The 15,861-nt window shown below is 41.4% G+C and overlaps 1 protein-coding gene across 3 annotated transcripts in view; it reads left to right on the plus strand.

Moving 5' to 3' along the window:
* Positions 1-15,861, plus strand: part of SEMA6C (semaphorin 6C) — a 150,189-nt gene that overhangs the window by 110,655 nt on the left and 23,673 nt on the right. For all 3 annotated transcript variants that reach the window (XM_063439853.1, XM_063439852.1, XM_063439854.1), the window contains 5 exons: positions 6,031-6,132; positions 6,265-6,355; positions 11,536-11,655; positions 12,449-12,537; positions 14,547-14,764. In XM_063439853.1, the coding sequence (XP_063295923.1) occupies positions 6,031-6,132; positions 6,265-6,355; positions 11,536-11,655; positions 12,449-12,537; positions 14,547-14,764 (620 nt within the window). The remainder of the gene's footprint in view (positions 1-6,030; positions 6,133-6,264; positions 6,356-11,535; positions 11,656-12,448; positions 12,538-14,546; positions 14,765-15,861) is intronic.

Consider the following 15,861-nt stretch of genomic DNA (forward strand, 5'->3'; position numbering starts at 1 on the left):
ACCGCAGTGTTTTGCTGTGCATATGCTATAACCTCCCAATGCATTCCTATGGGAAAGCACTGGATTGGCTGAGAATGTCACATTTGATGATTTCAGTCAAGGAGGCAGAGCGGGGGTTGATCCAGCCACGACGAGACCTGTGTGGCACTGGAAAAAAGGTTTAACACCATTTTAAACGGGTAGAGGCAAGATGGAGCTGGACATCTAAACTGTGTTTTTAGAACTATAGTATCAGATAAACATGTATTCCTTACACTATAGTGTTCCTTTAACTAATTAGCACCAAAGTATGAATGTCAGCTTGCCACACATAAAAATATATTGTGTGCCATCAAAAAGAATACATAGGTCCATCTAGCCTGAAAATTTAGGGAACTCAAAATTGATTTTACTAGTTTGTTTGTTAACCGGTATTTACTAATAAGAAAGTATGGAGCAGTTCCCTACCTAAAAAGATTTAGAGTGTGTGTTTTAACTATGCTTCTACATTCTCTGATAAAATAATAGTAATATTAACCCCTCAAAAAAAGAATAGCATGAATGTGATACTATATATGGGCAATTCTGATCATATAAGATGGCTTAAGCAGCACTTACCCCTTTTGTGCCTCTATCATTCAATGCATTGCTGTGGCCACCAACCTTCCAAATCAATTTAATTTCTCCAAAATGTAGGGATGGGGCGGGGGGAGAGGGTTAGTCATAAATCCATCCTCTTGGATAAATTGTTTATTTTTCACTTTCTTATTTATTTAATAAGACAAAGGAAAGGGCGAAAATTAAATTTACTAAGGACAATGTACCCTTGATCCAGCCAAAAATGAACAACTGCAACCCATAATAACTGGGAGGCAGCTCCCACATAAAGAGGATTGCACAGAACATGATATCAGTCCTGTGCTAGCTGCTTTTCAAATGCATGTTTCACAAAGACGAATGTTTTATTTATTAGCTCTCTTAACTCGGCAGGGCAGCACTTTCTCTGGCACTGTATATCATTACAGAGTTAAAAGCAGTGTGGCCCTTTTTCAGAGGACAGCTGCCCAACTGTGACACTTTGGGTACATAAAACATGAATTTTAATGACTGTTTTGTAAAAGGTTGCATTTAGTCTATTTAGAAAGGGACGATTACTAGCAAAGGCCTTGCACAATCCAAGTAATCATGCATTTGTTGCATCCACGAGAGTGGGGCCGAGTCCCATAATGGTAGCAGAGTTTTATGTAGCCCTCATTGGAGGCTTTTCATACAATCATATGCTTATCACTTACTAGACAAATTATGGTGATATTCATTGTCAAAGGCCAAAGACTTCCAATAGCCCAATTATACACTGCTAATATTCATTCAGCAGAAATTCAGAGGTTACGTCTTGGGTTTATTCTGGAACATCATTTACATACTTCATTTTTCAAGCTATTTTATTATTTATTTTTTTATTACAAAGTAGAGCATCAAACATATCAAATCTCCTAATATAGTCTGCACTGTCCAGTTGTGTCAGTTTAACAAATAGTCTCTGTTATACTAATAGTGTCTAAGTCATTAACCGTTAGATCACATCATCCCTAATCAGGCCTCCATTAAACCCCTGCCCGCACTGCGTCAAATATACATATTTTTTTATTGAAACTCCGGTCATCCACATACAGATGTGGCTAGACTACTTGCAATTTCTTCTCCCTATTCCCTCCCTGCTTACAGGCACATCAGGGTTTCCACATATCGGTATTCACATGACGATGTGTTGGTGGTAATAATCCATAGGAACGATGCATGTGGATGCAACAGACAATTTCTTTTTTTTTTTTGTCAATCTCTTTTTATTGAAATTTTGTTTTTTCATACCTGTGCGGGTCAAGAATATTTGAAATGTACATCAAACATAATCATGAAAACATAGTATGGCATGAACAATAGCATGTAAACGAGATCATGTACTAGAGAATGTGGGCCTGCAATGGTATGTTATCGTGAGTGTGTGAATTGCCTCGGGAGAATGGGCGAGTAACCATAATATGTGTGTAGTAACCCTCTCGGGTTCTGAGTTATGGCCTTCTTCTATGTGTACCCAGGGCCCTGGGGAGCCTGGGGGGGATACGTAGGTTTGGAGCGGTCGCTCCCTCTTGCCAGTGGGGGGAATGGGGTGAGCTAGGAGTGGCTCAAGGCCAGCAGATTGTGTGTAGTTATAACTGTGCAACGTAGAACATGTGTGGTAAAGTCTCTGTTATTGGAATCAGGCATCAGGAGTAGGTCGCTTGTCAATGCCCTGGTTGGGTGCGGGTATGCCCAAAGCGTGGCAGAATGTCGGGAACTCCTCAAGTGTGGAGATTTTGTGAACAGTTCCGTGTCTAGTGACCACCAGGAATCTGGGTGACCTCCAATGGTATTCTATCCCCGCTTCTCTGAGGGTGCTGGTGACTTGGTTCAGCGATCTGCGCCATTGTAGCGTGGCTCTGGTGAGGTCTTGGTAGATGTTAAGCTGTGCGCCTTCAAATGTGAGTGGCGTCTTGCCCCGGAGAGCAGTCATCAGGATTATTTTGTCTTGGGAGGTAGCACAGCGGACAATCACATCTCGGGCCAAGTTTGGGGCTGTCCTGCCCGAAGGTGGCAGGCGGTATATCCCATCCGTATTAAATTTCTTGGCCTGTGTAGGTGGCAGGATGGCGGCCACGAGGCGTCTCAGGTAGTGAGGTAATTCGTCTGAGGAGACGTCGTCTGGTACTCCTCTTATTTTTATGTGATTTCGCCTTGTCCTGTCGTCGAGGGCGATATAGTGGAGGGAGAGTGCTTGCTGTTGATTCTGGAGTGCCAGTACTGTGTCCTGCAAGGTGGTTAGTCCCTGTTTGATGTCAGTAACATAGTTCTCTGTGGTCTGAACCCTGCCAGCTATAGCCTGCACGTCAGACTTAATGGCTTCTATGCTGGTCGCCAAGAGGTTTTTGATTTCCCCAATTAGGTGTTGGAAGTCCCGCTGGGTGACTGGGGCAGACCCATCAGTGGTTCCCCCTGGTGTAGGTACCTGTTCTGGGGGTTGGGCATGTGGGCTGGGACCCCTGTGTACCTTCATGGTGTCCTGCTCCGCTGTTCCCGCCATTGTGGCTGGCGGCCTGTGTTGTTGCAGCATGGTGCTGATATCCCTGGACCCTGAGGCAGTCTCCGGTGGGGGTTTCTGGGACCGGCGGCCCATTTCTGCCCAAGTGTGTAGGGGTGCCGTATAGGGATCGTCCCCTGCTGAGTCCTCAGGCTGATCAAGGCTGTCGAGGAATGCCGCCCAATCGAGGGCTGCAGCCGGCTTGTAGGCCGCAGGTCTGCGTTTCCGGCGGTTTACCCGTGCCGGGCACACAAACGGCATGGGAGGTGGTAGGGGAGAGTGCCGATGATGCCCCTGGTCAGGAGTGGGTGAGTTGGGGGTGTTAATCCCCACTTGTCGGGATTTTTGCGGGTTGCGGTCGGGAGCTGTGCTGAGGTGCGACCACTCCGGCTCGTGGTCAGGCTCCGCCCCCCTCGCAACAGACAATTTCTATTTACCATACAAAGTATCCACAAGAGTGAATCTATTCTCATTAGAATGCAATCTCCCCAGAACATAAGCACACAGACCGCTGGAGATACTCAAAGAAAACATTTATTTTTATTGGGTAACTAGACACACGTCATGGTAGCCATACCTAGTCTACTGAGAACAGGCATAAAACTTTTTTTTTTTAAATCTATCATGCGTCAAAACCGTCACCTTGATACTTTTTTCAAGCTACAATTTGCCATATATTAATGGGTGATAATAGGCCAGTCACAACAAACCTAGTACTATTTTTAAATGTCACTTCACGGCTTTTCTTCACATAATCCTGTGCACCATTTTGTATGTATTATATAGCTCTGTTACCCACTTGAAATAATGTAAAAGAAAGAGGCGTCAGATGACCTCTTTCACACCAGAGAACAGAAAGACGCTGTTGTTAAAAAAAACAAATACATCTTTATGGATATTGGGGAGGACTGGCATTCGAGAAATTGTTATGACAAAGTAACTTGACTACCTCAAATATACTGACGCACTAAAACTCATTACCGTCTCGAACATGTTTTAGGAAACAGAAAAGGTATGAACTAGGATACATTTAGCATTTCAGTCAAACCCTGAGGTATAGATTTTTTTAGCATTAACCAACTCAGTGGGACTCATTTAATCAACCGGAGAAAGTAAAAAGGCTGAGGTGACTCTGCTGCACATCCACCTTGTGACCTTGAGATGTTGCAACTGGAACACTAAGCTCAGAGCTCCTGCTGCCTTGAAAACAGAACCAGTTTGTCTTCAATCATGTGTTTACTTACTCGTCCTAGGGCTGTTTCTGCTTAGGATTATATCCCTCAAAATATTCCTGTTGACTTGTTTATGGTAGTTACAAGCTTAACATGCGACACGTTTTCAATTCCATTTTAATACTGCGGAGCGTGGTGTAAGACAGGAAAAAGGACACAGGGTTTTAAAAGCGAACATAATGCAAGATAATTGTGTTTTCTGGACCCTTGCTGTCTCTGCATTATTTCTACTCCGGCAATATGTCGTGTTTTTTTCTCTCTCTCTCTCCACGGCATCTTCATCGATAGGATCTGGGCGCAGAGCCTCTGTTGCCGAGTAACAATGTATGTTAAGATAAAAGGGCTGTTTTCCACCCAATCTTTTAAAAATTACAACAACTTGATGAATTTTACATGTGCTGAGATTTCCCGTAACAATGACAACAGTCCAGAAATAAACAGCGACGGCCCATTCATATATCAAGCTATGGTTCTCTCAGTGTTTGCTAGCGTAATGTGCTGATACATATGTACAGATAATAGGAATATTGAAAAACAGCACTAATTTCTTGTATGATGGAAGAGGAGAGCAGTATATAGGTTACAGACTGCAAACTGTTTACACTGAATGAATGGCCTGGTTCTTTTTCAATGGGACCCTAATGTGGTATACATAAATTCAATACATATTATTTTAATTACATGTAGAATGAGGATTATTTAAATAGGCTAGCACCGTATAACAGGTAAAACATTTATTCCATTGCTCTGATACTACATCAAAGCAATTTTAATAACAATATATATGTTTTTACTCTCATCTTTGGTAAACTTAAGATTTCTACGATATATTTGGGATATAGCTCGCCCTTTTTTAGTACCACATAGGCAAAGTCACATAAAGACTCAACTCAAGAAATCAAGTCTGAGATTTAACAGAATCCGGTGAGATCCAAATATCTTCCATACAGATTGCATAGCAACTAACCAGTTACATTTCACACAGCAGTTGGGCCTCCCATCTGTTTTGAACATAGACAGCCTCAAAGATCAACAGCTTTGAGAGATTTGCCTATTTTTTCCCAGAAAGTAAAGATATGTTTAGTATCACCTTAAAGCAGTTCTTTCATTATTTTTACAGCATAATATAATTTTCTATCACTATCTATCTGTGATAATGTAGAGATACATTAAAATGCAGAGAATGAAGAGGTACATTATCAGACTTAATTGTCTGCCCCTGCTGTGTAATTTGATTGATGGCGAAGGTCAACAATCAATCTACTCACACCGAGACCATTTGAATAAAAAAAAGGCATTGTTAGGAAAAGTATAACCCTCAAAAGGTTCCTTAGTGATAGCTTAAAAACTGGACAAAAAAACATAACTGGCATTTGTTAAATAACTCTATTATGCTACAACTTGCTGTAAACCATAACCACTACAGTCCAAACGGAACCTGCAGAGACGTAATGGGGTGTCTATGCAATAGAACCATTATAGCACCCAGGGTCCACCACCTCCTTAGAAACATTGATAATGCAGAACTGACATTTCAGCATTATCAATCCTGGGCAATGACGATTGGCTGAGGGTGATAGGAGTGGGGAGTTCTCAGATTATCACTGCCATCCAAGCCATACATTTTAGTAACATTGTTTACACAAACATATTACCCAAGAAGCCCCGTAGTAATAATCTTTCCTATTTGTTTTCTTCCCATAGGATGAGTGTTACAATTACATCAAAGTACTCGTACCCAAAAACGATCAGACCCTAATTGCTTGTGGCACCAACTCATTCAACCCCATGTGTCGGAGCTACAAGGTAAGGAGTATATTAAGTTAAAGCCACACAGGATATTCAAGCTGTACAATATACCCTTCAATAAATGAAAAGAAGATAAGCATAACCTCACTCAATCTACAGGCAAACTAATTCTATGATTTATTTCTCTAGATCAAAACTCTGGATCAAGAAGGAGAAGATTTTAATGGCCAGGCTCGATGTCCATTTGATGCCAAGCAAGCCAACGTGGCTCTCTTTGCTGGTAAGATAGCCATAAATATTTTATAACACATTTTTGTCCCTCTGGCTGTAAATAAGCTAATATACAGAAGAAGAAACAGCATATCAATACATGATGCAAAATAAAATTGCTACCACCAATGTCCTTCCCACCAAGTACACTGCCCAAAACAATATAGGAAGAATAAACATGGGGGTGCAAATATATAGTATTGAAAAAACACTGTAAAGGGAACACTCCACATCCCAAATGAAAAATAAATAAAATCACTGTTCACTTGATAACCCCCCAATGAAAACATACCTGCATTTAATTATGTATGGTTTCATTGGGCTATATCTAAAACACCTTGATAAAGCTGCAAATGTCTTGCCAGAAACCTTTTCAGGCCCTCCTCTTCTTCCCCGCCCAGACTTTCTGTGGCTGTCCAATCACAGACTTGCTAATGCAGCTCAATGAGAAGTCTTTGCAACGCAGGTGCTCTTGGCAGTTGCTGCCTCTTGTGTTTAACAACAGGAAGTAACAGGATTGTTTGTGTGATTGACAGCCAATGTTAATTTTTAAAAGCTCCAATTTGTACTAAAATCTGCACTTTTTATACATAAAAAAAAAAAAAGGACACACACTACACAACTACCACTAAAGTGCTTTAGGGGTTTGAAGTGTCCCTTTAAGTGCAGAGATGACACTTCAATTTCAATATGAATCTACATATCCATATTATAACAAAAAACAAAAAGGCTTACTTCCAATGTTGTCAATCAGTTTTCTTTATCACAAGAAAGCGATCAGAGGAAATTCCTCTTTTTTCATCCTCAGTTAGCAAAGAAATCAGGGGAGGAAATATATAACAAAATAAACAACACGCGCAAGACGTGTCTGCGATTTTCTGGGATTCGTACACCAGAAGCACAAAGAAGTTTTTAAGCAATAAAGAGGCAGCATGAATTAATTGGGATTAGTCCCGAGCAGGGCAGTAATCCTCCGTAATCCTTCACTGCACAGCGCCTGCTTAGTAAAATCAACAGATACTTTTTTACCCCCATTTAATGCAGTTGTAGATGTGCTACGAGACCCTGGTTATACTCTGGACTGAGTATATGGGTTTATGATTTAGGTAAAATCTTGTATCAATCCTTTACTCACCAATTTAACCATACCTGTACATGCCACGTGTAAACAAATAACATGCATAGATAGGTACCGGTGAGAATAAAAGGGTCATTGTATAATTATTCACAATATAAAATGTATCTGTCAGCAAATGTAAAACAATGATACTGTATACATAATGCAGGAGAATTGCTAGCAAATGAACAGATGTAATGTTGAAGGTACATTCTAAGCACTTTAACCCCTTAAGGACACATGACATGTCTGACACGTCATAATTCCCTTTTATTCCAGAAGTTTGGTCCTTAAGGGGTTAAAAACTTTAGCTTAAAGAATCGGTTTTGGTGTTTGATCAGGTCCCTGCAGTCTCACTGCTAATTTCTCTGCAGTGCTACCCACACCGCTTTCATGGAAAAAAGTGTTTTATTTTCAAACCGTATTCTCATCTCCTGTTAAATGCTCTGTTGATTGAACATTAACCACACACGGGAGGCTGGTGCAGATTCTATCTGGCAATTAACAGACCTTTTATTAGATCCTTTATTTAGATCCTTTTTCAGAAAATGTGTAGGGAGACTGTGTGAACCTTTAACCCCTTAAGGACCAAACTTCTGGAATAAAAGGGAATCATGACATGTCACACATGTCATGTGTCCTTAAGGGGTTAAGATCTTACAATATTCTATAGCAGTAAAGCGATCATTGGCAATACAGATGTTTAGGTCACAACTCTCTCAAACCCTAGAGTGATGCTAAGCACAAAAAGCTTACAGCATGAAACACTGATCTAAAATTCAGGTACTTGCTTACAGGAAATCTCTATGGATGCACCTTATAAAATGCACAATTCACCCCCAAAAAACTGCAGTCCATAAACATGTCTTATTGGGAGCCTGACAGCTAATTTAGTAACTCCGCTACAGTCCACTCCTTGTCTCACCTCATATAACATGTCCACAGTGTCTGGGCCAGCTCTATTTTCCATTCTTTTCTAGTAGCACCAGATGACACAATAAACGTTATAAATATAAATTTTTATTAGACTTGGCGATCTATAATCTGCGGCTTATTGTACAGCATGCTAACTGGATGGAGAGAATGGATTGTAATCTATAAAAGCCACTCTGAGTACAGAACATTATGTTGTTATATTTATTAGGACAGTTTGTTCATCATGTGAGCGTCAGATAATACACAGTGCATAATGCACGACTGTATGTATACAACTCATTTTATTATGTTTATCAGAGCGTCTTCCATAACCTGGTCACTGCACAAGGGCTGACATGGGAGGACAAAGTACCTGTGTGATGAGAGAACATGTCAAGGGAGAGGAGCAGGGGTGCAGTATGAGTGAGGGAAGGTGGATGAGATAGGGTGAGTGAGGGAAGATGGAGAAGGGCAAGGTAACTAAGGGAAGGTGGAGAGGGACAGTGTGAGTGTGGGAAGATAAATTGCAGGTAGAGTGAAGCATCATCCTAAAACATTTTTTAACTCACCCAAACACACTTTATTGCCTGGATCAGCAGGGTTTCTTTTTAATATTCAATAACTGCTAAATTAAATGACTTTACTGGGTGGGAGAGAAGTAACCAGCTGTGGTCACTGGATGGGAGGGAACTGACCAGCTGTGGTCACTGGATTGGAGGGATCTGACCGGCTATGGTCACTGGACTGGAGGGATCTGACCGGCTATGGTCACTGGATGGGAGGGAACTGACTGGTTGCGGTTACTGGATGGGAGAGATCTGACTGTTTGCGGTTACTGGATGGGCCGGAACTGACCAGCTGTGGTCACTTGATGGGAGGGATCTGACCGGCTGTGATCAATGGATGGGAGGGAACTGACTGGTTGTGGTCACTGGATGGGAGGGATCTGACCGGCTGTGGTCACTGGATGGGAGGGAACTGACTGGTTGCGGTTACTGGATGGGAGGGAACTGACCAGCTGTGGTCACTGAATTGGAGGGAACTGACTGGTTGCGGTTACTGGATGGGAGGGAACTGACCGGCTGCGGTTACTGGATGGGAAGGAACTGACCAGCTGTGGTTACTGGATGGGAGGGAACTGACCAGCTGTGGTCACTGGATGGGAGGGAACTGATTGCTGCTACTGGTTTGTTTGGGTTATTTTCTTCACTTGATAGTCCACTGTGGACATGTAATGGGGCACCCAAAAAGAAAAAGTATGGTAATAAAGGTGGAAGAATAAGCAGTAACATGACAATATAGTACTTTGCAAAAAGGGTAGTAGATACTTAGCATTGCCTTCAAGAGCAAATAGTAAATTATAACCATCATACAGAAAGGTTCTAGATAGCTGGAATAGTCTACCAGTGGAAGCAGTAATGGCTAACAGTGATATGGAAAGGGCAGTAGATACCTGGAATAGTCTACCAGAGGAAGTAGTAAACATTCAGTGTGATGTAGAAAGAGTAGTAGATACCTGGAATAGTCTACCAGTGGAAGCAGTAATGGCTAACAGTGATATAGAAAGGGTAATAGATACCTGGTGGATAAAGCAGTAAAGGAAGCAGTGTGGATATATATAAGACCTACAAAAATACGGGTTTGGCTATTAGACTCTAGCGGCTCTTTGAGAGGGGCGCGCCAATATACCGCCCCCTATTTGCAGTTGAATCCCATTCACTGCCGCCTCCCCTGAGCGGCAGTAGCAGCCTCTGAAAACACATCCACCAAACTAGTCATCATTTTAGCAATTTTTTGCTCTATGTTTAGACCAGATGCTCGCTTGCTTACCGATCACAATGACCCAGCTGAGGGCTTCGGGCCGTCACTCGCCTTTACACCAGGCCGCCGTGGGGGGAGATTAATATGATAAATCCTCTCTTTAGCTGCATGATAGATAGTTCCCAGAAGCCGGTGATTATTCTTCATATTATGCATAGATGGGTTGTTTGCTGCTTGCTTTGTTGTTTTATTTTTTTTTCACTTTATTTTTTTTCCCCAGATTTATTATTTACAAATTGCTAAAATGATTAATTCCAGTATGTAAATGCCCTAATCTGCTAATGAGCCACTATTACATTGCATTAGCTGCCAATATTTTCATCGCGTACTGCATTCACTAACAGGCACTTTATTCTGAATAGGGTCTGTGCTAGAAGCGTGATTGAATTTTTCTTAAGGAGACTGGGGGAGGGTTTAAATTCATTTATTTCTTACCAAGCCCTATGGCAATAGTATCATTGCCTCTAACCCCATTTTGTAGCTGAGAAATGCCTTGCAAGCAGATTAGACTTGGCATCAGCAGGCCTGTGATTTAAAAATATTGGATTTAATCCAACTGCAAACGGCCTTCTTTACAGGCAAGCAAACCATAAGGCTGTGCCTGTATTTACTTTTCTGAGTGCATCCAGTAGAATTTTCACAGTAAGATGTAAGCTTATAAAATAGAATATAAATTTCCAGTTCCCGTGTGTCGTTCTGATGGTGCGCTATCACTGCTTTGTCGGAAAAAAACAACAACAATGGTTTGCCATCAAAATACTGAGCATGAAAAGAGGCATTTAATGTAAACAGGATCATTAGTTACACAAAATCAATTTTGAGACTCATTACCCGGTTTACTGTTGTAAGAAATAGGAAATAAAAATTTCACTAAATTTCTCTCCTTTAAATCACAAACAGTTGTTGAATCTGCACATCTGCCCAATATACTTCCAGGATGTATCCTAAAAAAATATTATCAAAGTCAGCACAGTCATCACTCCTATAAAAAGAGGTTTTTGATCCAAATATTTTCCTTAACGATGTTGTGATGTTTGGAATATGGTTATAGTAATCGCTGCAAAAATACGCCGTTACGGTTGGAAAATAGAAGAAGTAAATCTCCTCGGCCTGCCAATAACTGCAAATCAAAATATCTTCACAATCATTGATGTGATTTCTGTAAATTGGAATGTTTGAGTTTTGTTCTTGTTTTTTCGGTACAAATATTGCAGAGTAAATAATGCATGTTACTTGTCAACCCACAGAATGTGGTGAATAAACTCCTTAGGGAAACGTTCACTGCTTGGATTGTATACCTCGCAGCTCAAATGATGTTCTCCTTTCTATTGCTGTAGGTGGGAATCTGTATTCTGCGACTGTGGCAGATTTTCAAGCCAGCGACGCTGTTATATATCGCAGTCTAGGGGAGAATCCTGTTCTCAGGACTGTAAAATACGACTCCAAGTGGCTTCGAGGTGAGAATGCTGATTGGACAGTACAATAGCTTACCTATAGAAAGTTTATTAAAGTTGATTTGCCACCCTAAGAAAAACCTTGTATGAAATTTACTGCAGGCTAAATTCAGGTGATTTTTTTTGTTACACCTCCCAATAGATCCCATTTAGACGGGCAGTCCCCTTTTTCAGGGTTCTCTCCCACATTAGAAGTACATGGACTGTGCAGAGAGGGATTCAGATGTTTTTTCTGCATTGTATTCTGTGTATTCTTGGGTGCCTTCACACCAGGCTGACATGCCCAGTCTGTAGGCAGGCCTGCCCATTTTGGGCAATGTAAGTGATGCAAGATGACTGTCCAGCCCCTGCCCTGGTCAAAAAAGCCTCCAAAGTTGGGAGGTAGGAAAATGCACACACACATGTTGGTCACAATCACAGAAAGTGAACAGTGGCTGCTAACAGCCAATCAGGGCTCTCCCAAGCAAAGTTACAGGAGAAGCCCTAAGCATGTACATGTTGGACTTCACTGCTTTTTTTTTTTGAAAAAAAAACTTTATTACGCAAACAGCAGCAATATGACAGAACCGAGATATAACACATTACTGCATCACGATCTATCTAAAACTTATAACGCTGGTTGCGCACAGGACATGGCTTATCTGTCTCCATCCTTTACCAATGCGGTAGGTGTAAAGTAGATATGTAAAAAGATTAGCCAATCGGGAAGATAAGATTATGCACATCCTGATGAATATTGAGAAATAGGCTTTACACATGTTGGAACAACTAAAATCTGCTGAATTCACCTTCACAGAGCCTCACTTTATCCATGCCGTGGAATTCGGAAGTTATGTTTATTTCTTTTTCCGTGAAATATCGATGGAATACACAACGCTGGGAAAGGTAAGAAACACTGTTGTATCAGGGAGGGAACGGAGGGAGTGATGGAATGGTGAATGGTTAGAGCAATGGGATACTATATAATTATAGGGAAATCATGAGTTGACCCACCTGCCCCGTGATTCAGTCTTCTGCTTGGTTGTCCTATTGCACAGTCACCAGGGGGAGGCTGGTAACAATTGACCTAGGGAGCAAGTAAAAACAAATGGCTTTTTTGTGTGCATGGAACTCTCAGATGTCAGTACGGATGGTTTTAGTCATGTGGAGCATGCAATGTATGGCTTTGACAGATGAATACTGCAGGAGTTATGAGATGCACCATCATATATCCCAGAGAGCTCCATCAATATGATGTATTCATGCACAACATGACAGAGCATTCACAGAGATTTCCATCAAATTCGTAGGCCTAGTGTCCCCCTGACCTCATTGCTATCGCTGAGATCCAGAGTGTTTTATTAATGTCATGATCACTTGTAAACCCCTCCCGAAATAGCGTACATATTTACCACAATCTGGTAGCCCCATCAGCCCCTGATAGCACAGTCTACTGGGGGATATCCCTATAAGCCAGTACAGGCTTGGAGACCACTGAAATTGAAAAGCCACTAGCCCATGTGCAAACTCATCCAATGCTAGTTTAAAAAAATACTCTGCACAAACCCACCTGCTGCCTCACTCCTGCAGTACTCTGACAACTAAAGAATATAGTGAGTTTGCAGCCCACAACCCATATATATGCTAGCCTCCTGTAGTCAGTCTTCCCATAATAGTCACACCTTCCTTAAAAACCTGATCGTACTGCAGGGGCAGCTGCAAGTGTATCCGACATTGCTAGGCTGCCATGGTTGGGATGTGCTGGAAAACATTTCAATTGGCTTGAGTTGGCAGGGGGGAAACAACAAAAACAACTTGCCACCAATATTACAAAATTTTAAATAAGGAAGACCAAATCGTAGATTAAAACATTGCCCACCCAGCAAACATAATTGGGGTCCCCTTATTGCACCCATAAAATGTCCAGTAAGGGTATGGTTCAAGGCACATTCTTCTTGCCAGGGACTAATGCAAGATTCTACTCCCACGGCCCACCTCTTCATTTTTCTTTTAGTGCAAAATTTAGAAGATGGAGAAAACAGAGAGTGTAGAAGGGAGGTGGTAATACATTTATTTTTCTCAAGTTCCAGCTCATGCTAAAGATGGCACTGGAAATGAGGGACTGATAGATTGAGGCACCATACAGGGATGTAGGGAGGTTAAACAGAAGCCCGTTACCCCCTCCACCCCCCGGTATATCGACCATTACAGAATACTCCAAGAGTGCCTCAGAGTGAAGGAAGCACGCGTGCTACATCACATTCAGAGATCGCCTTTATCTCTCATCCACCTCCTGCTTCAGTTCACTAATAAACTACAAACGGATTATGATTTTCCACTGTGCAGCCAATTCCTGAGCTGTGCTGATAAAAAAAAAAAAAGAAATAGAAAATGATGAGAGAGGTGGGAGTAGTTTATCCGATCATCTCCCATCCGTCAAAGGCCAGCCTGGCTATCTGCACTTGGGTAGTTAACAGGGAAATGGCAAAGCAAGGTTGTGCACAATCAGATAGAAAGTAATCAGTATCTGGAACTGTTAGCACTTACAATATAATTCTTACTTGTTCTATCTAGAGATTCTTATGGGGATAGTGTTTAACCCTTGCAAGTGGCCATGTTGTTGCATGAGCTCCACAAATGTGTGTGCACCGTAAATAAATAGAGTATAGCAGAATATTAGTATTGGAATCTGAGGTTGGAGGGGAGGAAACATAGTTGTTACAGCAAGATTAACCTTTCTAGATAATAGTACATTCATGGATTGGCCTTTCAGAAGAGTTGGAAGATGGCGACTTGATGTGTGATGAGCTGGTTGCCCATAGAAAAGCAGATATTGTGTCAAAGGAAATTGCTGTGAGAACATGTAAGGGACTGGTGGTAAGGTAAAATCTACCAATTCCATACTTTTTTGCTAGGTGACCTTCTCTCGAGTGGCTCGTGTGTGTAAGAACGACATGGGGGGCTCTCCCCGGGTCCTGGAAAAATACTGGACTTCATTCCTGAAAGCGCGGCTGAACTGCTCTGTGCCAGGGGATTCCTTCTTTTACTTTGATGTCCTCCACTCAATCACGGATATCTTAACCATCAATAACCGTCCTGCAGTAATTGGGGTATTTGGCACCCAGACTAACAGGTGAGGCTTCTTTATGTTGGCAGAGCCCATGTCAATTCTTGTAACCATTTTCGTACATTTGTGTCTATGTATAAATAAATCTTCCACACACTCAATGGCATCATGGGCAGTTGGCACCCAGCTATCCCTGCCATACCTGTACATTCTGTACCCTCTGATTTAACTTGAATTGTTTGCTTACAGGTTTCTCTGTAAATCCATTATCTACACAATTAGTTTTAAAGGGGGGGTTGGGATGGCTATGTTAGCAAACTTATCAGGGTGGATTGTTTTAGCGTTTTCACTTCTATAATTGATGTGCATAGCATGATATACGGGTCTTTAAAAAAATATACAAAATGCACCTTGAATTATGTGCACAGCTGCTTTAGAGAGAAAGAAATGTCCAAACATGTATCAATTGTTTATTTACAAAGTTGCATTTTTAAAGAGCAATGAATCCCGCTTCCTCGCAGCATTTAATAAATTAACTTCACTAGTTAGTTTTGCTCATTACATTTATTAAAGCCATGACAACTGACCTCCTTACTTCATTTTGAAGTTTTTATTTGACCTCATTTTGTACACCGCATTTGTAATTTTCAATCTGGTATGGGAAAACTGTTTGCTAAATCTACCACCCTTTAAGTACCCTATCAACACGGAACAACATCACCTAGTAATACATCCAGCATTTCCTCAAACACCTGACATTACGGTTTGTGGTTGAGTTACATCTATAGAAGTCTATTCCCTGTTGGGCTATAACGTTCCAGTTGAGCAACCAGACACTTACACGGGGAAATGAACGCAAATGGAACCAGTAGTAATTGCAGCACATACAGGAGAAAGAAAAAAAAAAATATGATGGACAGAGAGAAAAAATAAAACATTACAGCACCTATTAAAGCATTAGGTAAGCAGCGTGGCCTAGCCAGGCCCAGCGGGGCTCATGAAATGGAAACATAGTGCTTGAGAAAGTTCACGGGGAAATGTATTGCTGGCAGACAAAACTTAATAAAGATAGGGCAATAAATTACAAGTTATAAAGCAATGTGGAGGTAATGGGGGGCAATATATTACACAACAACACTGGAGTCGAGTTTAGTGTGCTCTAA

Source organism: Pelobates fuscus, chromosome 13, assembly GCF_036172605.1.
Source record: "Pelobates fuscus isolate aPelFus1 chromosome 13, aPelFus1.pri, whole genome shotgun sequence".
NCBI classification, from domain to species: domain Eukaryota; kingdom Metazoa; phylum Chordata; class Amphibia; order Anura; family Pelobatidae; genus Pelobates; species Pelobates fuscus.